The sequence below is a fragment of the Notechis scutatus genome, chromosome 1 (assembly GCF_049901735.1).
Source record: "Notechis scutatus isolate UNSWTSFEM ecotype Mainland chromosome 1, rNotScu1.2, whole genome shotgun sequence".
Classification (NCBI taxonomy): domain Eukaryota; kingdom Metazoa; phylum Chordata; class Lepidosauria; order Squamata; family Elapidae; genus Notechis; species Notechis scutatus.
In genome coordinates this window covers 335,403,904-335,429,080 of record NC_142009.1, presented here as the reverse complement: position 1 = coordinate 335,429,080, position 25,177 = coordinate 335,403,904, and the positions used below count along the sequence as shown (strand labels likewise).

Here is a 25,177-nt window from a genome sequence, read left to right as displayed (position 1 = left end):
TTTAAAAAAAATTCTTCCATTACCCATTCTAAGAGGATCTTGGTCGCCTTCTCCCTTGCTTCCCCAGCTTGTCCTATTTCAGATTATTATTTATTTATTTTTATTTATTTAAATGGATCAGCCACCCATCTTGCCACAACTCTGGGCCCATTTGCTCAAAAGACAATATTTTCCTAGCCAACAGTATTTCCAGGCAAGCTGGCAAAAGCTACATCTCTGCTTAAATGCTGTAGAAAACAAGTTCCTAATGGTGCTATTGGCAAAACTAAATTTCCGCACGCTGACCTCCCCCCCAAAAAAATTATGTTACTGACGCTCACGACTTGCCTATCTGTAAAATGGGCGCACTGACCTACTTGCTAACACATCTGGGGGGGGGGGGTACTTTCTCCCGCTTTCCCAGCCAAAGGCTTGAGCCAAAAAAAATGGATGACTTCAAACATGGGGGGGAAAAGGATCCACTTTGACCCTGTCTTTTTTGTTCCTTTCCCCGATGCACGTCAGGGCTTGCGGTTCTGGATTCAAACCCTGCCTCGATCCAGGTTTGTGACCTCTGCCTGAGTCCCCTGAGTTCGAAGGGATGCTTCATCAGCTGCTGTGTTGGAGGGCAGCGTAGACTTGTTCCAGGATATGCCCAAAGCCTTGGTCCTTGGGGATCCTAGATGCTAAGGAGCCCTGAAGGGGAAAAAAAAAATAGAAGGTAGAAATTATATGGGATAGGATATAGGATAGGATAGAAGAGAAGAGAATTAGAAGAGAATAGAGGAGAACAACAGAATAGAATTTAATAAAGAATAGAATAACTGAATAGAATAGAAACAACAAAATTAGAACAGGAACAGAATAGAATAGCTGGAAGGGACTTTTGAGGTCTTGTAGTCCAACCTCCTTCTCAGGCAGGAAACTACATCATTTCAAGACAAATGAATGTCCAATCTCCAGTGTTGGAGCACCCACAACTTCTGGAGGTAAGTTGTTTCACTGGTTAATTGTCTTCACTGTTGGGAAATTTCTCCTTAATTCTAAGTTGATTCTCTCCTTGGTTAGTTTCCATCCTTATTGCTTCTTGTCCTGCCCTCGGGTGCTTTGGAGAATAGCTTGACTCCCTTTTCTTTGGGGCAGCCCCTCAAATATTGGAAGGCTGCTATCATGTCTGCTCTAATCCTTTTCATTAAACTAGACATACCCAATTCCAGCAACGGTTCTTTATATGTTTTATCCTTCAGACCCATAATCGTCTTGGTTGTTCTTCTTTGACTTAAGATGGTGCTTCTCAACTTCGGAAGCTGGAAAGACGGGTGGTGGACTTCCCACTCCCAGCGTTCTCCAGCCAGCCATTGTGCAACCTTTCTTGGCGCCCTCGTTAAGTGAATCACTGCAGTTGTGATGACAGTCACACGGTTGTGAGGGGAACCTGGGTTCCCCCTGTTGAGTTGGCTTGTCGGAAGGTCGCCAAAGGGGGATCACATGACTCCAGGACACTGCAAACCATCGTTAAACAGGAGCTGGTTCCCGATGATCACCTCCCAGGATGTCAGCGGTTCCGAGCAAGGCTGCCTTTTGCAATTGACCGATAGGGATTTTGTCAATGCCGATGCGGCTCCAGATGTTTCAGGATTACACCCAAGGCACCTATTACGGACGTTGAACCGTGGTGGCGCAGTGGTTAGAGGGCAGTACTGCAGGGCTGCTTCTGCTGACTGCCGGCTGCCTGCAATTTGGCAGTTCGAATCCCACCAGGGTCAAGGTTGACTCAGCCTTCTGTCCTTTCGAGGTCAGTAAAATGAGGACCCAGATTGTTGGGGGCAAGAGGCTGACTCTGTAAACCACTTAGAGAGGGCTGTAAAGCACTGTGAAGTGGTGTGTAAGTCTAAGTGCTATTGCTATCCTATCACTATCTATCATATCTATATCTCTCTAACTTATTTAACTTATTTAACTTATCTAACTTATCTATCATCTATCTATCTATCTATCTATCTATCTATCTATCTATCTATCTATCTATCTATCTATCTATCTATCATCTAACTCTATCTACCTATCTATTTATTCTCTATCTATCTATCTATCTATCTATCTATCTATCTATCTATCTATCTATCTCATCTATGTGGTGGCACATGTGGTGGCACAGGGCTGCATCTGCTAACTGCTGGCTGCCTGCAATTTGGCAGATCGAATTTCACCAGGCTCAAAGGTTGACTCAGCTTTCCGTCCTTCCGAGGTGGATAAAATGAGGACCCAGATTGTTGGGGGGCAAGAGACTGACTGCAAACTGCTTAGCGAGGGCTGTAAAGCACTGCGAAGCGATATATAAGTCTAAGTGCTATTGCTATCTCTCTATCATATCTCTATCTTTCTATCATATCTCTATCTGTCTATTTATCTTCTATCATATCTATATCTGTCTATCTTATCTAGCTTATCTATCTATCAATATCATCTATGTGGTGGCGCAGTGGTTAGAGTGCAGTACAGCAGGCTACTTCTGCTGATTGCTGGCTGCCTGAAATTTGGCAGTTCAAATCTCACCAGGCTCAAGCTATCTATCTATCTATCTATCTATCTATCTATCTATCTATCTATCTATCTATCTATCTATCTATCTATCTATCTATCTATCTATCTATCTATATCTATCTATCATCAATATCATTTCTCTCTATGTGGTGGCGCAGTGGTTAGAGTGCTGTATTGCAGGCCACTTCTGCTGACTATCGGCTGCCTGCAATTTGGACAGTTTGAATCTCACCAGGCTCAAGGTTGACTCAGCCTTCCCTCCTTCCAAGGTGGGTAAAATGGGGACCCAGATTGTTGGGGGGGCAAGAGGCTGGCTCTGCAAACCGCTTAGAGAGGGCTGTAGAAGCACTGTGAAGCGGTGTATAAGTCTAAGTGCTATTGCTATCACTATTGGTCCTACCTTTGCTTTCATTTGCCAAAGTTGTTCTATTTCTATTTTCAGATTTTTCGCATGTTGTGATTTTTCTTCTTTTCTGCTCCTCAAAGTACTTTCCTATATCCTTTTTTGTCTTTCTTATCGACAATTGTTAAATCTGGGGTGTTGTGCGGCAGATCCCTCTCTTGTTTGGAGTCTAAAGTCCCAAAGCACTTGTCATTGTAATTGCAGGTAGCCCTCGACTTAACCACGGTTCGTTTAGTGACTTTTCCAAGTTACAACGGGCACTGAAAAATGTGACTTACAACCGTTTTTTGCAGTTACGACCTTCGCAGCATCCCCATGGTCACGTGATCGAAATACAGACACACGGCACAATGGACTCATACTTCACAGATGGTTGCTGCGTCCCAAGGTCACGTGATCCCCTTTTGCGACCTTCGGGCCTGCAAAGTCAACATCGGCTTCAGCGATTCACTTAACAACTCCGGCAAGCGAGGTCGTAAAATGGGGTGAAACCCACTTCCACAAATGTCTCACTTAACCATAGAAATTTGGGGCTCAATTGTGATCATAAGTCGAGAGGGCTACCAGTATTATTTATCAAATTTATTTTCCGCCGTTCCCTTTATCCAGGTGAGTCTTACCTTGAGTTTGTCCAGGTAGGTCTGTTCCTGACTCCATGCGTCCTGGAACTTCACCATGTCAGGTGCCCCTTTGTAAAACTCCACCAGCAGCATCTGGAAGCAGGTTAGAAAACGAACAATGGAAGGAAAGACACAAAGGCCTGCCCTTGTTAGGCGACTTCCAGGTAATCCTCAACTTACAACCGTTCAGAGTTCCGACGGACCTCCCCGCTGTTATTTAGGACCTAGTTCTGAAGTTCTTGTCAGAGCATTTGGAACGTGACTGCTATTATGAGACAACCAGGAGCAAAACACAGCATTTGAATTCCGGACACAAGGAGCGAGAACATGCCCTCTAATGGCTGCATTTTATATAAGCACCTCTTAAAAGAGGTAGAACTTCTGTGGACCCACTCTTAGTCTTAAAAGAGCAATACCCATGCTATGCTGATTCATCCTCAATTGCATCAGACTTTACAGCAGCTGACAGCTATTACTGCTGGTCATTCTTAAATCTTAATAACAGTTCTCACAGCCAACGCCACCACCCCGTGGTTATGTGATCGGATTTTGGGCCCGTAGCAACCAGCCCACGTTTACAGACATTTGCCATGTCTGACAGTCACACGATCACAATTTATGACTTTTCCTTTCGCTGAAAACTTAACATTTACTTCCAATTTCCAACAAAAAAAACCACCCATTGGGTAAAACGGGTTCATTTAGCAACAGCTACAAAAACGGGTGTGAAATCAGGCACAGTCACAGGGTGACCCGTATAAGGACGAGCGTGACTTATGCTGGCTGGGGAATTCTGGGAATTGAAGTCCACAGCTCTTTAAAAGGGCCAAGCTTAAGAGATAATGCTCTAGAGTTAAATCCACTGGGGCTGGTAGTTTTCTTGTGAGATAGCACCACCACTCCCTGTAAATTTCATTTCTATGACCCCCCCCCCTTAGCTTTTTTACATCAGAATAGTGGTGTGCTTGGGTCACGGTGCCCCCAAACGACCCTTTGTAAGAGAACGGAGAGAAACCAGATACCATTTCATGGAGAATGTCGTTGGTTAAAAATCCATCCTGGATGTAAGTGACTTCAACCTCCATGGGGATGCCGTAGTCGTAAGGTCTTTGCTGGGGAAGGAACAGGGAAAAGGGGAGGGAGAAAAAGAAGAAAGGAAGAGAAAGAAATAAAAAAAAGAGAAAGAAGGAAAAAAGAAAAAGGAAGGTAGGAAGGAGAGAGGAAGGGAAGGAAGAAAAGAAGAAGGAAGGAGAAAGAAAAAGGAAGGAATGAAACAAAAGGGAATAAGAAAGACAAGAAAAAAGAAAGGGGAGAGGAAGGGAAGGGAAGGGAAGGAAGGAAGGAAGGAAGGAAGGAAGGAAGGAAGGAAGGAAGGAAGGAAGGAAGGAAGGAAATTTTGAGTCCTTGTCTTTTTGAATAAAACTTCACTGGTTTTTTGGTATATGCATACAATGAAAATTATCTGAAAGAAGATTTGAGCCCTGCCATTGCACAGCCCATGTATGTATGTATGTATGTATGTATGTATGTATGTATGTATGTATGTATGTAATTAAATAGATGTCTATGGCTGCCCAACTCGCACATATGCACAGTGAACTTGAGAGGCATATAGCATTAAAAATCAACATTATCCAGGAATCCCCGCCCTCTTACACGTAGCCCTTGACTTCAAACCACAGTGGGGACCAGAACTTCAGTTCCTGGTGCTTGTTAAATGAGTCGCACCCAATTTTATGACCATTTTGCCACAGTCCTTAAGTAAACTTTGGAGTCCCAGTCTTTCTTTGAAATGAATTCTTCTAGCAGAAGTGCTAGTCACACAACGCCACAAAGTAGATCAACAAAGTAGATCGTAGTCTAGATTCATAGCCATAGAATGACAGTATCACAGGAGTCACAGAATCATAGTGTCTAGAATCACAGATTCATAATTATAGAATCATAGATTCATAGCCATAGATTCACAGAATCATAGAGCCACAGAATTACAGAATCATAGAGTCTAGAATCATAGTTATAGAATCATACCGGTAGACTCATAGATTCATAGCCATAGAATAACAATCATAGAGTTTAGAATCATAGAATCATAATCATAGAACCATAGAGTCATAGATTCATAGCCATAGAGTCACAGAATCATAGTAGTCATAGAACCATAGACTCATAGATTCACAGAACCATAGAGCCACAGAATTACAGAATCATAGAGTCTAGAATCATAGTTATAGAATCATACCGGTAGACTCATAGATTCATAGCCATAGAATAACAATCATAGAGTTTAGAATCATAGAATCATAATCATAGAGTCATAGATTCATAGCCATAGAGTCACAGAATCATAGTAGTCATAGAACCATAGACTCATAGATTCACAGAATCATAGAGCCACAGAATTACAGAATCATAGAGTCTAGAATCATAGTTATAGAATCATACCGGTAGACTCATAGATTCATAGCCATAGAATAACAATCATAGAGTTTAGAAAATTATAGAATCATAATCATAGAACCATAGAGTCATAGATTCATAGCCATAGAGTCACTGAATCATAGTAGCCATAGAACCATAGAGTCATAGAATTACAGAATCATAGAGTCTAGAATCATAGAATCCTAGGGCTGGAAGGGACCTTGGAGATCCCAACCCCCTGCCCAAGCCTGGAGATGTTATTGTATCCTGGGCAAATGGTTTTTTTTTTCTTTATTTATTTTTTCCCCAACACCCTGAAGCCTTCCCTGCGATTCCCAAACTGTCTCCTGCTCTTCCTGAGTCAGTTAAACCTCCACACAGTGGCTTTAAGGCAGAAAGAGGCTGAAGGGTCTCCTGCTTGAGCAGGGGGTTGGGCTAGAAGACCTCCAGGGTCCCCTCCAGGTCTGTTATTCTGTTATCCTAAATCACCTCGTTGGTCCTCCCAGTTAAAATCCTTCAAAGCTGCCAGCGCTTCACACAACCCGGCTAATTCTGGATGTCCATACTCACCTCCGGAGGTGGCATAACCCAGAAGGGGGAAATCTTGGACTCTACACCTTGATTGCCATGGTAGTAAGGACCTGGGGCGGGAAGAAGAGAAAGGCTTGGATGAGAGTCAGAACTTTCATGCTTCATTTGGGACTGCAAAGACCGCCCTCTTCCTTGTTCCACGTGGGTGACAAAAGCAACACAGATAGTTCTCGACTTACAACCGTTGTCAGAATCTAGGCATTTTGGGGGTGGGCTGCTGGGGGTTCACGGGGGTTTGCGAGAGCCCCTCGTGTCAACTCATCAAACATTTTGTATGCGCGTCAACAAAAAAAGAGGGGGGGGGAGTTTCAAAGAGGAGGCGGCAGTGTGGAATCGAAAGTACATTCCATTCATATTTTCTTCAGAGACCGATTAGATGACTGGAGCTTCTGCCGAGCAAAAAACTAATTGGAGGGCATGATTGGTGACTCTTGGCTATGGACGTGTTTCGTTGGATGATACACCTAGAGGAGTGGGGGGTGGGGTGGGGGGGGAAGAAGGATCAAGAGTGACAGTGAATTACATATCTCAAGAGTTGGCTATGCCCAGGCTAATGCCGGAATGTCAACTTCTAATAAATCCTTTTTAGTTTTGGGAGTGTAGCTCGAGGCTCATGATTTAATTGGAGTAACTGCCGAAATCCTGACACCTAGCTAAGATTCTGCGCAGTTTGAAAAACACCCCCGCGAAATCTCACTCCTGGCTGGCCCCGCCCCTCTCAGAAGTCCCCATGCGGCCCGTTTTTGATGCAGGTAAGTGCAGGGCGCGTACGGAGGCCCAGGGAGGGCAAAAAACAGGCCTCCCAGAAGTTTGGGAGGGCCTGAAATGGGCCTGTTTCCGGCTCCCAGAGAGCCTCCGGAGCCCGGGGAGGCTGTTTTCCCCCTCCCAGAGGCACGAGGAAAGCCTCAGGAGTCTGGGGAGGTCAAAAGCACACACACCCCCCCGCCGTGGTGCAGGAGGCCCACCCAGCAACCGGGCCAAGAATCCCTTGCTAACATTTTTGAAGCCCACCCCTGAGGCATTTGGTAACTGATATGTATTTGTGACGGTTGCAGTGTCCCGGAGTCATGTGACAAGCAAAATCAATGGGAAACCCAGGTTCACTTAGCAACTGAAAGGTCATACGTTGAGCCAAACTCATTTAACAACGGTCTCACTTAGCAACAGAAATGTTGGGCTCAACTGTAGAGATAAGTCTAGGAGTACCTACCTTACGCATGAAAGCTTGAGTGACTTTGGGCCAATCACCAGGAGATGGTGAGTTCTAGTCCCGCCTTAAGCATGAAAGCTGTCTGAGTGGGCCAATTACCAGGAGAAAGTGAGTTCTAGTCCCGCCTTAGGGATGAAAGATGGCTGGGTGGCTTTGGGCCAATCACCAGGAGGAAGTGAGTTCTAGTCCCGCCTTAAGCATGAAAGCTGTCTGAGTGGGCCAATTACCAGGAGAAAGTGAGTTCTAGTCCCGCCTTAGGGATGAAAGATGGCTGGGTGGCTTTGGGCCAATCACCAGGAGAAAGTGAGTTCTAGTCCCGCCTTAAGCATGAAAGCTGTCTGAGTGGGCCAATTACCAGGAGAAAGTGAGTTCTAGTCCCGCCTTAGGGATGAAAGATGGCTGGGTGGCTTTGGTCCAATCACCAGGAGAAAGTGAGTTCTAGTCCTGCCTTAGGCATGAAAGCTGTCTGAGTGGGCCAATCACCAGGAGAAAGTGAATTCTAGTTCCGCCTTAGGCATGAAAGATGGCTGGGTGACTTTGGGTCAATCACCAGGAGAAAGTGAGTTCTAGTTCCGCCTTAGGCATGGAGGCTGTCTGAGTGGGCCAATCACCAGGAGAAAGTGAGTTCTAGTCCCGCCTTAGGCATGGAAGCTGTCTGGTGGCTTTGGGCCAATCACCAGAGCGTGAGTTCTAGTCCCGCCTTAGCCATGAAAGCTGGCTGGGTGATCTTGGGCCAGTCCTTCTCTCTCAGCCCAGCCCACCTCGCTGGGTTGTTATTGTGGGGGAACTAGGAGGAGCATGCTAGATATGTTCGCAGCCTTAAGCTATTTGCAAAAACAATAAAGCCCAGATACAAATAAATAAATAAATTCCGCCTAGCTTCTTTTTATGGGAGACGAACGATACACGATTTGCCTTGCTTCATAAGTGTCGGCCGCCAGGCCCTTCAGCAGCTGAATCGGAAGAGAAGGAGGAGGCTGGAAGTTAGAGTCACCACCAGGGCAACCTGGGAGCTCCGAGGGGGAAGGGGTCATGGGACTGTCAGAGAGAGAGAGATAGACAGAAGTGGAGTGGCCATCCCAACAGCCCCCAGGTCTGGAGGTGGCTGATGAAGAAGAGGAGGAACAGCTGGTTCCAGTGCCCGACGCATAGATGCACAGAAGGCAGAGAGGAGAGGAGAGCAGTGGAGATCTATGGGCCGGTCCCTGGGACGGAAAAGCCACCGCTACTAGCGAAATCCCACTCTAGTTCTGGGGAGAAAAGGCAGGGGGCGGAGATGAATAGATATGGCAAACAACTGTTCATCTCCCTGCCAGACAGACTTGTTAGCCTGTGTTGAGAGAGAGAATTTTGTCCCGGGGGAGACCGAGCAAACCCCCCCATTTTGCAACCTACCACAAATGAGCGCCAAGCACGGCTGGAAGCTGTTACTGGTTCCCTGGAGCTTCAGCTGGTAGTCCATCTGCATGTCGATGTCTTGCAAGGAGGGAAGGGGGTGGCTGAATGGGTGGCTGTGATACCAGCCCACCAGCGACAGACCTCTCAGGAAAAGGTTTTGGCAGATCTGGAAAGGGCAGGAGGATTCGGGGTACGCCGTTATTTTTGGCCTTCGTTGGATTTTTTAGGGCTCAATCTGAGCCTCTATAAATGGTTTCATTCCATTGGTCTGCAAACAATGTTCTTAAAATAATCTAAACAATTATTCAATTAAATTTAAATATTAAACTAGGCTAGGCTAGGCTAAGGTAAGATAAAGTAAGCTAAGCTAAGCTAAGCTAAACTAAGCTAAGTTAAACTAGAGAACCAGTTGGGTCTAGTGGTTAAGGCTAGAAAGCTGGAGATTGATTGTGAGTTCTAGTCCCACCTTAGCTATGAAAGCCAGTGAGGTGAATGTGAGTCAATCACCAGGAGACTGGGAGTTCTAGTCCCACCTTAGCTATGAAAGTTGGCTGGGTGACTTTGGGCCAATCACCAGGAGAGTGGGAGTTCTAGTCCCACCATAGGCATGAAAGCTGGCTGGGTGACTTTGGGCCAATCACCAGGAGACTGGGAGTTCTAGTCCCACCTTAGCTATGAAAGTTGGCTGGGTGACTTTGGGCCAATCACCAGGAGATGTGAGTTCTAGTCCCACCTTAGCTATGAAAGTTGGCTGGGTGACTTTGAGCCAATCACCAAGAGATTGGGAGTTCTAGTCCCACCTTAGGCATGAAAGCTGGCTGGGTGACTTTGGGCCAATCACCAAGAGATTGGGAGTTCTAGTCCCACCTTAGCTATGAAAGTTGGCTGGGTGACTTTGAGCCAATCACCAGGAGACTGGGAGTTCTAGTCCCACCTTAGGCATGAAAGCTGGCTGGGTGACTTTGAGCCAATCACCAAGAGATTGGGAGTTCTAGTCCCACCTTAGCTATGAAAGTTGGCTGGGTGACTTTGAGCCAATCACCAAGAGATTGGGAGTTCTAGTCCCACCTTAGGCATGAAAGCTGGCTGGGTGACTTTGGGCCAATCACCAGGAGATTGGGAGTTCTAGTCCCATTTTAGGCATGAAAGATGGCCTGGGTGACTTTGGGCCAATCCCTAGGACAGTGGTAGCTAACCTTTTTGGGCTCCTGTGCCAAAAATTGTGTGCGCACACTAGCGCGCACGCACTTGGGTGTCAGCACTCAGAATGCAATGCACGTCCCCCCTTCCCACGCCTCCTGCGCATGCGCACACAATCCCCACCCCACCACCTTACCTGCACTGACCCTCATAGCTGATTTTTTTGGCTGGTTTGAGGCCTTTTCGGCCTTCCAGAGGCTTGGAAAAAGCCTCGCAAGGCTTTTCAGGATGAATTATAGGCCCGTTTCATCACTTCTGGTATTACAGGAAGTGACAAAAACAGGCCTATAATTCATCCTGAAAAGCCTCGCAGAGGCTTTTTCCAAGCCTCTGGAAGGCCGAGAAAGGCCTCAAACCAACCGAAAAAAAAAAAATCAGCTGTGAGGCGTGCACATGCACAGTGAGCCCGTAGCTCACATGCCAGCACAAATGGCTCTGCGTGCCACTTGTGGCACATGTGCCATAGGTTTGCCATCACGGCACTAGGAGGTGGTGAGTTCTAGTCCTGCCTTAATTATGGAAGCCAGCTGGATGACTTTGGGCCAATCCCCCCGTCTCAGCCCAACCCACCTCACAGGATTGTTGTAGTGGGGAAAATTGGAAGAGGGAAACGTATTAGATATGTTCACCACCTTGAGTTGTTGTTTTTTAATAATAAATTATTTTTAAAAAATATTTTAAATCATACGATGATTTAAAATAACAATAAATTTAAATTAGCTTCTGCTTAAGGGGGAACAGATAATACAGGATCTGCTTTAGTTTGTAACTTGACTTTGCTTTATAACACCCACCCCAGACCTAAAATGCCCCTTTACCCTTCCTTTCTTCCTCCAAAGCATCACCCAGCTGTCTATTTCATCTGTCTGGCATTATCCATTTCAATTAAGCTAAACTATAGCTGCCTGGCCCCATCTCTGCCTCCAACGCAGTGTCCTTGTCAGAGCCTTCCCCAGATCCCAGGAATGGCCCACGTTCCTCCCCCAACCTCCTCACTATCTGAGTCTGTGGCCAGTTCCACTGGTCCCTGTTGGGCCCACAACCCTTACGACCGTTCCTCGTACTGACGACTGCTGCGGCGTTTCCATCCTTGCGTGACTGCCATCTGGGTGCTTAGCTCACATTTCGAATAGAATAGAATTCTTTACGACTTGCAGAATCCTGACATTATGTGAGCTCTGTGATTTGGCCAGCCATCTTCCGACAAGTGGGAAGACCGTCTATTGTGACCTCACGGTGCCTCACTGAACCGCATCGCTTTAACGGCAAATTTTCAGGTCCCCCATTGCGGTCGTTAAGTCGAGGGCTACCTGTACGCTGTTTCGAATTACACTTTACGATAAGGATAAATGGAAACTGCTTGAGCAGTGCTTCCAAACTGGAAGTGATCTTTCGGGGCGATCTTTTTGAAGATCCAAGGAGATCCCTTCTCCTTTCCATCCATCGCCTCACCTCTTCTTCCATGATGGCTGCCAATTCATTGTCTCCAAGTCGTGACCGGCAAGGGAATGCCCTCAGTACCGTCAGCACTGGAACACAACACAGCGTAACACAACGAGGTTATGGTTAAAGAAGGATTTTCTCTCTCTCTCTCTCTCACACACACACACACGCACATTTTGCAACCCTATACATCAATCAGGGTCAAAATTAGGATATGTTTAGAGCAGGGGTTTCGAAATTCGGCAACTTTAAGACCTGTGGACTTCAACTCCCAGAATTCTGGGAGTTGAAGTCCACAAGGGAATTCTGGGAGTTGAAGTCCGCAAGGGAATTCTGGGAGTTGAAGTCCAGCCATCTTAAATTATGTCAGCTGGGGAATTCTGGGAACTGAAATCCAGCCATCTTAAAGGATTCTGACTGGGTATTCTGGGAGTTGAAGTCCAACCATCTTGAAGCATTCTGGCTGGGGAATTCTGGAAATCCACCCATCTTAAAGTATATCAGCTGGGGAATTCTGGGAGTTGAAATCCACCCATCTTAAAGCATTCTAACTTGGCATTCTGGGAGTTGAAATCCAACTCTCTTGAAGCATTCTGGCTGGGGAATTCTGGGAGTTGTAGTCTATCCATCTTGAAGCATTCTGACCGGGTATTCTGGGAGTTGAAGTCCACCTATCTTAAAAGTGGTCAAGACTGAGAAACACTATATAACTTATCATTGTATGTTCTCATGTTCTCTACCATATGATATTCTGTGTTGGGATACCCAGAAGGAAATTACTACTTCATGACTTTTTATATGATTTAGAAATGATTTAAGGAATTCACCGCCTTTCAGATATCAGCCCAAATATAAATAAAATGGCTTTTTATATTGCTGTTAAAACAAAACATCAGTCACTGCTGATATAACTGCACTGATTGTGCCATACCATACAGTAATTTCATTTATTCCAAGGACAATGGACCAATTGTGGGGTTTATTTTATTTACCAATCAGCCAAAAGCCATAATAAAAACTCATTCATTCATTCTTTTCTTTAAGCCACAAGTGCAGTTGCATGTTGTGGCTGGCAGAATATTCCAGCCTTTTCTTATAAATATGAAAAATTGAAACTGTACTGACTGTGTTAAGCTATTATATTTATTCTGGGGACAATAGTTTGGTTGTGGGATTTAATGTATTCATTGATTGGCCAAAAATCATTAAAAAGAAATTCATTCATTCCTTCTTTCAAGAAATGTCTTTCAACTACAAATAAAGTTGTATTTTGTGGCTGCCGGAAAAGTCCAGCCTTTCTTTATCGAGGCCAAAAATTAAATCTGGATGATCTCTGTGCCAAATAAAATCAAAGAGTTGGAAACATCTCAAAGGTTTTTCCACTCCACATTCATGCTGTGTGCAGGAAATGCTCATAATCACACAAATTATGCTTTTGTCGAGTTTCCTTGCCCTCCTTTCGTAATGTTTATGTATCATTAAATTGGGAGGTTAAGCAATGTTCAGAATATAAAAAAATTGCATTTTGCTGGTTCCTCCAGTGTGAAATACAGCTAGTCCTCAACCTTACGACCACAACTGAACCCAAACTTTCTGTTGCTAAGCGGGTCAAGTGGGTTCAGCGAGTTTTGCTCCATTTTTATGAACTTTCCTGCCATGGTTGTTAAGTGAATCACTGTGGTTGCTAAGTCAGAAGGTCACAAAAGGGGAAATGGGCCGGCAAGGCAGGTGTCGGAGTGCGTCAGGCCTGGCTACAACTGTCCAAAGGTAAGTAGCAGGGCAGGTCCACACAGCCCTATCCCCACCCTAGCTTAATTTTTACCCGTCTACTCTGGAGTGGGTGGGATCTCAATTAGGGCTTATTCTGGGGGGTGGGGCTTATATTGGGTGCATGTGTAAAAAAATCAGGCTAGGACTTACTTTCAGGTAGGGTAGGTCGTATTTTCGGGGAACCAAGGTAGTCCACAGGAGGTCAATCCATGGCCTAACCCTAACTCTAGCCCCCAGCTGTTTTCAAAGTCCGTAGCATTCACGCACACGTGTAAAAATCAAGCTAGGACTTACTTTCAGGGTAGGTCATATTTTCAGGGAAACGGTATATAGAAAGAACTGGTCGTAATGCACTTTTTCCAGTGCTGTTCTAACTTTGGACGGTTGCTAAATGAACGGTTGTTAAGTCCACAAGACTACCTGTACAAGATTCAGTGATGAATGGGTCAGCCTCTGTTTGAAGATCTCCAGGGTTACGTTTGGCTTCCCAAGATTTGGGTGAAAGAAACTGAGAGAAAAACGTTCTTTCTTTTGCTCCGAAGCAGATACGGGAATGGTGAAGGAAGAGAAAAATGATCCCATCCAGTTCCCAAACATCCAACCCTTTTAGCTCACCTCAGGGTAACCCAACGGGACTTACATTGGCTGTTGATGTTCCATTGGCCTGCTAAGTATCCCACCACTTCGCTTTTTGTTAAATGACTGTGGAAATCCTAAAGAGAAGCGGACAAAGGAGACAGGGGAGCGTGACAATCAACAGAGGAGAATATTTGTAGCTCAGGGTTGAACTGTGGGGTCCTTGGTGGTCTCTGAGCTTGTTGGGTTTTCTTGAAGACATTTCATGACCCAGCTAGGTAACATCATCAGTGTTAGAAGGGAGCGAGGTTTATGGAGAGGAGGAGGAGGAAGAGGAGGAGGACTGTGGGGTCCTTGCTGGCTGATACTTACCCACCTTAAAGCATGTTAGCTGGGGAATTCTGGGAACTGAAGTCCACCCACTTTAAAGGATGCTGGCTGGGGAATTCAGGGAGTTGAAGTACACCCATCTTAAAGCATACGAGCTAGATAATTAATATTTGCATTTGCCTTGGGCGGATTCATGTGCTTTGATGTCCTTTCCCATCGACGGAATTCTTCGCCAGCCACCAGGCATTGTGCAAAACACTTGCAATCCATCGAACACAACACAAGTGTTCAGCGAGTCGGCCTTCCTGCAACCGGGTGCCCCTCGGAACACGCTGAATCCGGAAATCGCAGAATTCCCCAGCCAGCCCCGGACTGGCACTTGGAGGAGGGGTACCTACCACGAGCAGGAGAACATTGCTCGAGATGGCCACGTTAAAAGGCTGGAATTTGTTGAGGGCTGCGAACGACGTCACCTCCACCAAGGTATGCGGGTTCCTAAAAGGAAGGAAGAAAACCCCCAGTCTTGCGGCGATCACGAGGAGGATTAGACATTTCCTTTGACCCCCCCATGTGACATCCCCACTCTATGAGCTACAGTGACTCCCAGGAGGGAAACTGGACCCGGTCTGGTGCCCTAGATGGGTTGCCTGGGGCAGGGGTCTCCAACCTTGGCCACTTTAGACTTGTGGACCAACTCCCAGAGTTCCTCGGCCAGTTGAAGTCCGCAAGTCTTAAAAGTGGCCAAGGTTGAGAGACCCCTGGCCTGGTGGATCCTGGAAAATGTCATGGCATCTGCCTTAGGGAACAGTCTTGGCCCCAAGCCCAGATGGCATCGTTCTTTCTAGAGGTTGGGACTTCTCCCTCAGCTTCTCAGGGGAAGGAGCCTTGAGATAGTAGACTATCTAACATAAGGTCTCCCCCATATCTTTTCTCCAGGCTGAATGCATTCAGATTTTAGAATCTCAAGAGTTGGAAGGGGATTATTTTTTTTTCCTTTCCCTTCCTTCCCCTTCCTTTCTTTTCCTTTCCTTCTCTTCCCCTTCCTTTCCTTTCCCTTCTTCTTCATCCATTTATTCCTTTCCCTTCCCTTCTTCCTTTCCTTTTTCTCTCCTTTCCTCCATCTTCTTTCTTTCTTCCTCCTTCCCTTCCTTCTCTTCCATTCATTTATCCTTCCTTCCTTCCTTCCCTCTCTCCCTCCCATCCTTCTTTCCCTTCCTTTTCTTCCCCTTCCTTTCCTTTTCCTTTCCTTCCCTTCCTCTTCCTTTCCTTTCCCTTCTTCTTCATCCATTTATTCCTTTCCCTTCCCTTCTTCCTTTCCTTTTTCTCTCCTTTCTTCCATCTTCTTCCTTTCTTCCTCCTCTTCCCTTCCTTCTCTTCCATTCATTTATCCTTTCTTCCTTCCTTCCCTCCCATCCTTCTTTCCCTTCCTTCTATTTATCCATCCATCCCTCTCTCCCATCCATTTCCCCTCCCTCCTTCCCTCCTTCCTTTCTTAGATTTGTCTATGAACTCAAGGTAGTGTATCTGGCACCCAATTATTCTCCCCCAAAAGAACCCCCAAGAGGCAAATTGGGCTGAGAGGGATTAGAACCCAGGTCTCCCAACTCCAGTCCAGCTCCTTCCCCCATTATCCCTGATTGGCTCTTGGGCTGAGAAGGAGGGACTCTCCCAGAGTCAGCCAATCACCTTCTGTGATTGAGGAGAGATTAAAACTTGGGTCTCCCTTACTTGTGGCTCAGCTCCTTCCCTCTATCCCTGATTGGCACTTCGGCTGAGAGGGAGGTGTTAGGAATAACATAGGTTACCTAACGTAGTTTGGGTAAAATAATATATATATAGACTATGATAGTGAATTTAAGTGTGTGTCACTTTAAATGCAAAGCATGTAATTTTGGGTGCGGCTGTAAATCGCCATAAGAGGGAGCAAGAGAACTTGATTGATTGCTGGCTTACTGAATTTTGTTAACTGCGTGTTCTTTGCTGTTGCTGAAGGAAGAAAAAAGGTTTGACTTCTTCATATCTCTACTGCGAAGAGATATATTACTGGACTGATATTTGTAAGTTTAATGACCTCTTTTTCGACACTGGACTTTGCAACTGAATAATCCCCGGATGGACTTAACTAGTGTATGATATATGGACTGTTTGACTATGCTATAAATCTTACTGGAATAAACTATTTAACTAGCACTGTGTATCTGTTTTACTGAGTGTAAGCTACAAAAACGTTTATCTCACATATTTGCCTGCCTGCCTGACTGCCGTGCACATTCTGCTAGGGTGTATATCCCTAACAGGAGGAATCGATCAAACGCAGAATAAAAATAAATAACTTCTCACCCTTTGAAAAATAGATGCATTTTTAAGCAGTAACTCGCTTTTCCCCAAGAATCTGGTCTCTGAATCCTTCTTTGCTCTTATTTTATGTATTGTATTGCATTGCATTGCATTGCATTGCGTTGTGTTGTTGCATTGTATTGTATTATTGTTTATTTTATTTTATTTTATTTTATTATTTTTGGCTACCCTTAAAAGCGGACACGGCGTTCACTGGAACAATGTACCTGACAGAATCCCGACTCCCCAGATTGCAATACCGGACAGGAACCCGATTCCGGCAATCCAGCCTCTTGCTGTGATCTGGGGAAACAAAAACGGAAGTGCCAGTCATTGCTTCAGAATAAAAATTGGGCAGATGTGAAGACGGCCATAAGATTCTCACGCTGGGTCCTTCTTTGATTCGTGTGTGCGTGTGTGTGTGTGTGTGTCCCCTTTTCTCTCCCTCTCTCCCCTCTTTTTCTTTCTTCCTTTGTTTTCTTTGTCCTTCCTTTTCTCTCCTCTTTCCTCTCTCCCTTCTTTCCCCTTCTTTTTTCTTCCTTTCTCCCTTCCTTGCTTTCCTCTCTACCTCTCTCCCCCCTCTTTTTTCCCTCCTTCTTTCCACCCTCTCTCCCTTTCTCTTTTTTTCCTTCTTTCCTTCTCTCTTTTTTTCTCCATCGCGTGTCTGCCATCTTGCCTTTGTTTTGACCGGCGGAGAACAGCACCCCTCCCTGTACAACTGAGAAAAATTCAGCCGGCTGCCACTCAATGCCCCCCATGGCCCTTTTCTTGAGCTTGGTGTTAGGAATGTAAGTCACCTAACAGTTATTTGGGTTGGAAATATATAAACCAGGATAGACATTTTAATACCGTATCTTTAAGAGAATCATAAAACTGTAATTGGGTGTGGTTCCTCAAACAGCCATAAGATGGAGACAGAAACCTGGGTAGTTTAGTCTCAGAAGAGAGTGTGAGTGAGACTCTGTTTCCTTCTGTTGGAGAGTATTGCCGTTCCTCCTAATTGACTGTTATTCTTGGATTTGATGTAAGTCTGTTACTGAACTTTTTTTGATACTGGACTTTGTTATTGGATTATCCCTGGACTGAAAACTGACTGCTTTAACCGTGAATGACTTGGACTGTTTTGTTGGACTTTGCTTAAACGTTTACTGGAAGTAAAAACCTACATTTACTGTACAGTGTATCTGCGTGCTGTGTGTGTATTATTTTTCACTACTCTCACTACGTCTCCCTGTACGCGCTCATTCTCCTAACGGGGAATTACCTCAACACTTGGCCCCCTTACCCGCGCTGTGCAAGTCTGCCAGGCTTTTCACCAGGGGCTTCCTGCTTTTGTCGTCCATCTTCTTGGCCAGCATGGAGTCAGCCAAGGCTGCCTTCATCCCTTTGGCCTCATCTTCCTCCTCGTCACCCAGGTCCTCTTCCTCCCCTTCACTGATCAGAGTCTGGTGGGGGCAGGAGGGTGGGGGGGAGGAGGAAGGAAAGAGCACCAAGTGAGTAGAGCAGATTTAATCTAATCCACTTTATGCCTGAAGTACCATGAGGTCCCACTAGGAGGCATCACCTAAGTGGCTTTGGCTGACTTCCAAAGTCTCAGCCGGGCCAGAAGGACAGACAGTCCTCGACATACGACCATAGTGGAGCCCGCCCCTTACAATCAGATGTCAGAAAGCTTGTAAAAATGCAACCAATTTGATTTTACACTACAGCCATTTTTTGTGTCGGTTGTTAAGTGAACCAATGGTTCAACTGTCAACTTGTGGTTCAATTGTGGCAAGAACGGTTGTAAAACGGGACACACCTCACTTAACAACCATCTCACTTAGCCGTGGAAATTTTGAGTTTACTTGCAGGATATCAAAAAGCTTGTAAAAATGCAACCGACCGGATTTTACATCTGTTTTTGTGTCGGTCATTAAGTGAATCAATGATTCAACTGTTGAACTGAGGTTCAATTGTGGTGAGAACGGTTGTAAAGTGGGACACGCCTCACTTAACAACCGTCTTGCTTAGCCGTGTAAATTCTGGCTTTACTTGCGGGATATCAAAAAGCTGGTAAAAAATGCAACCTGCCAGGTTTGACATCCGTTTTTCTGTTGGTTGTTAAGTGAACCAATTCAACTCTTGATCCATTCAGCTGCGGCGAGAAAGGTTGTAAAACAGGGCACATCTCACTTAACCACCGTCTCGCTTAGTTGGAGGAATGTTTGGCTTAGCTTGTGGCCGTTTAAGTCAACGGTAAGAAATCTAACAATAATAAACAGAGCTGTGAATGAGTTTGCTACGAACTTTGGAAACAGCTGAGGGCTAGAGTTAGGGTTAGGCCACGAATTGACCTGTTTCCCTGAAAATACGACCTACCCTGAAAGTAAGTCCTAGCTTGATTTTTTATACATGCGCCCAATATAAGCCCTACCCCAAAAATAAGCCCTAATTAAGATCCCACCCACTCCAGACTGGACGAGTAAAAATTAAGCTAGGGTGGGGATGTGGGGAGGGGGGTGGAGCTGCCCTACTACTTACCTTTGGACGGTTGTAGCCAGGCCTGGCACACCCTGACACCTGCCTTGCTGGTCCATTTCTTCTGCATCCGGCAAGGCTGGCAAGGCTTTCCTGAAGGCCTCTGGAGCTGATAACAAAGCTCTGGATCGATCCAAAACTCTCTTATCAGCTGCAGAGGCCTTCAGGAAAGCCTTGCTGGCCTCAGAAGAAGAAGTTCCTGAAGGCCTCTGACCACGAAGAGGAGGCCGGGGTGACGCGCACAAGTGAGGTTATTCAGTGGATGAGGTCCCCCGAAAATAAGACCTGGTGCCTTTTTTGGTGGCAAAAAATATATATATGACAGAGTCTTGTTTTTGGGGATACACATAGAATCTTGGGGGAAAACAACAACTTGGGGGGGAAAAATAAACCAATTCCGAAAGAAAGTTTTGAAGCAGAGCAGAAGGGATCACCTCCTCCACAGGGCAAGTGAGGTGAGTGTCAGGATTCCAGCAATCGCCCTCATTAAATCATGATTCTCGAGCCAAACTTCAACCAACTTCAAAGGAGTTATTAGAAGGGACATACTGGCCCTGCCCTGTATGAAGCCAACTCTGGCCTATGTAATTTACAGTCCCCTGTGACCCTGTTTCCCCCCTCCCCGTTGGATATGTCATAAATCAGATTCTCCAATTGAGTACGATCACAGGCTGGGTATCATCGTTCACGTTCTCCAATTAAATATATTCCTGGGCAAAAGCTCTGGTAGTTTAGTTACAATCTTTGAAAGAGAAGAGTTGGAATGTACTTTTGCTTCTAAACTGTTGCACTGCTCTTCCAGATTTCCTTGTCGTCCCCCCCTTTTTTTTTAAATTTATGGCAACTACTAAAACAGGCATAGGAAGGTTTTATGAGTTGACAGGTAATCAGTGATTGACATCCCCCGAAAATAAGACCTGGTGCCTTTTTTGGCGGCAAAAAATATATATATAAGACAGGGTCTTATTTTCGGGGAAACATGTAGAAACCCAATTCCGAAAGAAGGTTTTGAAGCAGAGCAGAAGGATTACCTCCTCCGCAGGGGGAGCGTTGGGCTGGTGTTTCTTCAGCCAGACGGCCTTGTATTGGTCGAGCTTCTGGCCCTTGTACTTCACCGAGGCCCAACCGCAGCCAGATTTCTTCGCGGGATTGACCAGTTTCTTACAATAGGTGGCCCAGGCGCTGGGGGAGTTGAAGATCTGTCCGGTTTGTTGCCAAGCGATCTTCCCATCGGTCAGCAGGTCACCCCAAAATTTCTTCCCCTGAGACGGGCAAGAGGATTGGGAGCATGAATAACCCTAAGACAGGGGGGTAGCCTTCGACTTACGACAAATTCATTTGCTCAAAGATACGACGGTGCTGGGGAAAAAAATGGGACTTCAAAGAAAACCTTTCGAAGAAAAAAACGGAAAGGCCGGTTGGCTCTTGAAGGAAGGATTTTGGGGACAACCATGATCTGGATGAAGGAGAATCTCCATAGAGAGATAGCGAGCTCAGAGAGTGCCAAGGACCCCACAGCCCTCTTCCTCCTCCTCCTCCTCTCCACAAATGCCACTCCCATCTAGCCCTGATGATGTTACCTAGTTGGGTCATGAAACATCTGCAAGAAAACAAGCAAGCTCCGAGAGCACCAATGACCTCCATAGTCATCCTCCTCCTCTTCCTCCTCCTCCTCCTCTCCACAAACTCCACTCCCTTCTAGCCCTGATGATGTTATCTAGTTGGGTCATGAGATGTTTGCAAGAAAATAACCAAGCACCCACAGTCTCCTCCTCCTCCTCCTCCTCCTCCTCCTCCTCCTCTCCCCATAAACCCCTTTCCTTCAGCACTGATAAGCACCTAGTTGGGTCATGAGATGTTTGCAAGAAAATAACCAAGTTCAGTCTCCTCCTCCTCCTCCTCCTCCTCCTCCTCCTCCTCCTCCTCCTCCTCCTCCTCCTCCTCCTCCTCCTCTCTCCCCACATAAACCCCTTTCCCTTCTAGCACTGATAATGTTACCTAGTTGGGTCATGAGATGTTTGCAAGAAAATAACCAAGTTCAGAAAGCACCACAGTCAGTCTCCTCCTCCTCCTCCTCCTCCTCCTCCTCCTCCTCCTCCTCCTCCTCTCCACATAAACCCCTTTCCCTTCTAGTACTGATGATGTTACCTAGTTGGGTCATGAAACATCTTCAGGAAAAGAACCAAGCTCAGAGAGCACCAAGGATCCTCCTACAAACTCCCCTCCTCCTCCTCCTCCTCCTCCTCCTCCTCCTCCTCCTCCTCCCAATAAATCCCACTCCTCCTCCTCGAGCACTGATGATCCCTTCGAGCACTGATGATGTTGCGTCATGAAACGCCTGCAAAAAAAACAAGTGAGTTCAGAGAGCACCAAGGACCCGTCATACAAAACCCTAAACCAGCATGACGGTCCTTCGGGGGGCGGGGGGGGGGCTTAGGGGTGAGAACTACCCATGGTAGTTTGCTCAATAAGCCACACTGAAGCAAATCATGATTAACAGGAAGCAGCTCTGCTTCTTAAGAGAGAACTAAACTTGAAGAGAACGAATGCAGGAAATTCTCGACTTAACAACACATCATTTAGTGACGGTTCAAATGTACAGCAGCAGTGGAAAAAAAGTGAGTTAGGACCGTTTTTCACACTTACGACTGTTGCAGCATTCCCGTGGTCACATGATCTACATTCAGATGCTTGGCAACTGGCTTGTATTTATGACAGTTGCAGTGCCCCGGGATCACATGATCCCCTTTTGCGACCTTCCGAAAAGCAATGTCAGTGGGGAAGCGAGATTCTCTTAACAACGACTGACTTAACAAAGGCAACAATTCCCTTAATAACAGTGGCGAGAAAGGTCATAAAATGAGTCAAAACTCACTTAGCAATTGCCTCGCTTAACAACGGAAATCTCAGGCTCAATTGTGCACCATTGTGCCTACCATCCCTGTCCTATTGTCCCCATTGATGCGTATACCTATTTCCTGTATTCATGCTCATGTTTATTCTTATATCTATTATCTTATAAGCGATTGACAAATAAATAAAATAAATAAATAAAGTAAATAAAATAAAATAAAATAAAAAAGTAAATAAAATAAATAAAGTAAATAAAATAAAATAAATAAAATTAAAATAAAATAATAAAATAATAAATAAAATAAAATAAAATAAAATAAAATAATAAAATAAAATAATAATAATGAAATAAAATAAAATTAAATAAAATAAAATAAATAAATAAAATTAAATAAATGAAATGAAATAAATACAATAATTAAAATAAATAAATTGTGGTCGTAAGATGAGGACTCTCCGTACCTATAACAAATACTGTAACGTCTATGGAGATCCAGTTCGTGGTTGTCCATTAAGGGCTTTTTTCAGTAGGCAACTGGACTTTCTGGTTTTTCCTTGAAGACATTTCCCTTCTCATCCAAGAAGCTTCTTCAACTCTGACTGAATGGCGGGGAACGGAAGGATTGGCATTCCTTTGCAGACAGCTGGTCATTTGCATCCTTTTAGAGGGTCGTTGAGGCCACTTGGAGGTTTAATCTGTATCTCAGAGTCACCTGAGTGATGCTAATGGGTGTGGAGCCTTTTTGGAACTGTTGAAAGGACCATGTTGTAGACTGGAGATAGACGACGTCGTATCCCTCCCCCGCTGTTGAGGGAGGGCTGTTCAATTTGGACAACAGATGGCCTCTTTGACCCCTTTCAAACCCGAGGTCCTCTCTGTCCAAAATGGGGGCTTTTTTTGTCTTGTTGTCTTCAAAAGTGCTGAATCTAATCCTGACAGGTTTGTTCCCCTATGTTTCTGTAGCGCCTGTTTGGTTTCCCCAACATACAGATCTGTCCTTTCCCCAGTTCCAAGAAGGCTGCCTGTCCATTCGCACCACTCCGGTGACCCTGAGGGCACAGCGATAAACCTCCAAGTGGCCTCAAGGACCCTCTCAAAGGATGCAAACGACCAGCTGTGTCTGCAAGGAGTATAAATCCTTCCATTCCTCACCACCCAGTCAGAGCGGAAGAAGCTTCTCGGAGGAGGAAGTGAAACATCTTCAAAGAAAAAACCAGAAAGTCCAGTTGCCTCTTGGAAAAAAAAAAATAGCACGTTTGGGAAATACCGTAACCCTTTGCTCGCGCTTGACGGGCGGCCATCTTGAGATTTTTGACAGAGAAGGAGGCGGAAGAGAAGCTCTCTTACCAGATAATAAATAGAGAGGACTCCTTGCCCGGGTTCAATCAGCCCGTCTTTGAGAAGAACCCGTAGTGTGATTCCTCGGCGGGTGAGGAGGCCACAGCTGCGTCCACCTGGCACGGTTTTCCCCACGCTGTCCTGCTCGGGGTCTTCCAAGCTGGTCTCCAGCTCTTCCTCATCTTCTTCCAGACACTCGTCCCCAGCCAGCGATTCCACGTCCATCCCTGGAATGGAGGCAGGAAACGAATCAGAAGATGGAGATCTCACCACGTCTTCGTTTCATCCTTCTTCTGAGGAGGATCAGGAAAACCTTTGCCGATGATACTGAGCTGGCAGGAAGATCCAACACCCAAGAAGATCGGCTCAAGATCCAGAGGGATCTTGACAGACTCGAACCCTGGGCCCCATCTAACAAAATGAAATTCAATGGAGAGAAAAGGAAAGTCCTACACTTAGGCAAGGAAAACCAAAACGACACATATAAGCTGGGTGAAACCAGGCTCAATAGCAGGAACTGAGAGAGGGATCTTGGAGTCTTAGTGGACAACCAGCTAAAGAGGAGCCAGCAGTGTGCAGCAGCAGCCAAAAAAGCTAATGCAATCCTAAGTTGTATTAAGAGAGGGATACAATCGAGATCAAGGGAGGTACTAATACCACTCTATAAAGCCTTAGTAAGGCAGGTAATAGCTAATTAGATGATAGATAGGTAGTTAGGTAGATTAGAGAGAAAAGGATAGATGGATGGATGGATGAAGATGGATAGATAGATAGATCAGAGATACATATTGATAGGATAGGATAGGAAGGTAGGATAGGATAGGAAGGTAGGATAGGATAGGATAGACTAGACTAGAATAGAATAATAACAGAATAGAATAGAATAGAATAATAACAGAATAGAATAATAACAGAATAGAATAGAATAGAATAGAATAGAATAGAATAGAATAGAATAGAATATTGGGATGAAGAATAGAATGGAATAGAATGGAATAGATAAAGAATGGAATAGAATAGAATAGAATAGAATAGAATAGAATAGCAGGAAGGGACCTTGGAGGTCTTCTAGTCCAACCACCTGCTCAGGCAAGAAACCCTACACCACTTCAGACAAACGGTTATCTAAGCTCTTCTTAAAGATATAGATATTAATAGATATAAATAGATGATAGACAGACAGACAAAGATGGATGATAGAGAGGGAGAGAGAGAAATAATTAAAAAAGAGAAAGGGAGAGAGAGAATAGAGAGAGAGAGAGAGATCACCTTTGTGGAGGGCGCTTTTAAATCTTCATTATTGATATGAGTTGAACAAAAATTAAGAGCTGGACTGGAGAATGACAGAAACCCCCACCCCCACCCCGGCCCATCTGGATGATCTCAAAGAGCCCCTCCCTCCTCCCCTCCTTATCCCCCTCCCCTCCCTCCCCCCACCCAAGAGGTCAGGTTTGGCAAAACGCATCTCCATAACAAGCCATTCTTCTCACCCTGGGTAAGCCTTTCAAGACAGGTGGACTTCAACTCCCAGAATTCCCCAGCCCCACCCCCGATGCTGGCTGGGGAATTCTGGGAAGTTGAAGTCCACCCATCTTGAAAGGTTTACCCAGGGTGAGAAGCGCTGATCTGCGCTCCTTCCTATG

The 25,177-nt window shown here is 45.4% G+C and overlaps 1 protein-coding gene across 1 annotated transcript; it reads right to left on the bottom strand.

The window, feature by feature from the left end:
- Positions 1-11: 11 nt before the first annotated feature.
- On the bottom strand, positions 12-24,349 carry MPND (MPN domain containing). Its single transcript, XM_087951778.1, has 12 exons — positions 23,544-24,349; positions 20,374-20,604; positions 18,108-18,267; positions 17,050-17,125; positions 14,884-14,980; positions 14,220-14,292; positions 11,819-11,895; positions 9,164-9,332; positions 6,538-6,608; positions 4,569-4,658; positions 3,547-3,639; positions 12-675 (listed from the first exon to the last, which is right to left on the bottom strand). Exons 1-12 carry the CDS (start codon positions 23,757-23,759, stop codon positions 589-591), a joined length of 1,440 nt encoding a protein of 479 aa, XP_087807904.1. The 5' UTR covers positions 23,760-24,349; the 3' UTR covers positions 12-588.
- Positions 24,350-25,177: the final 828 nt, after the last annotated feature.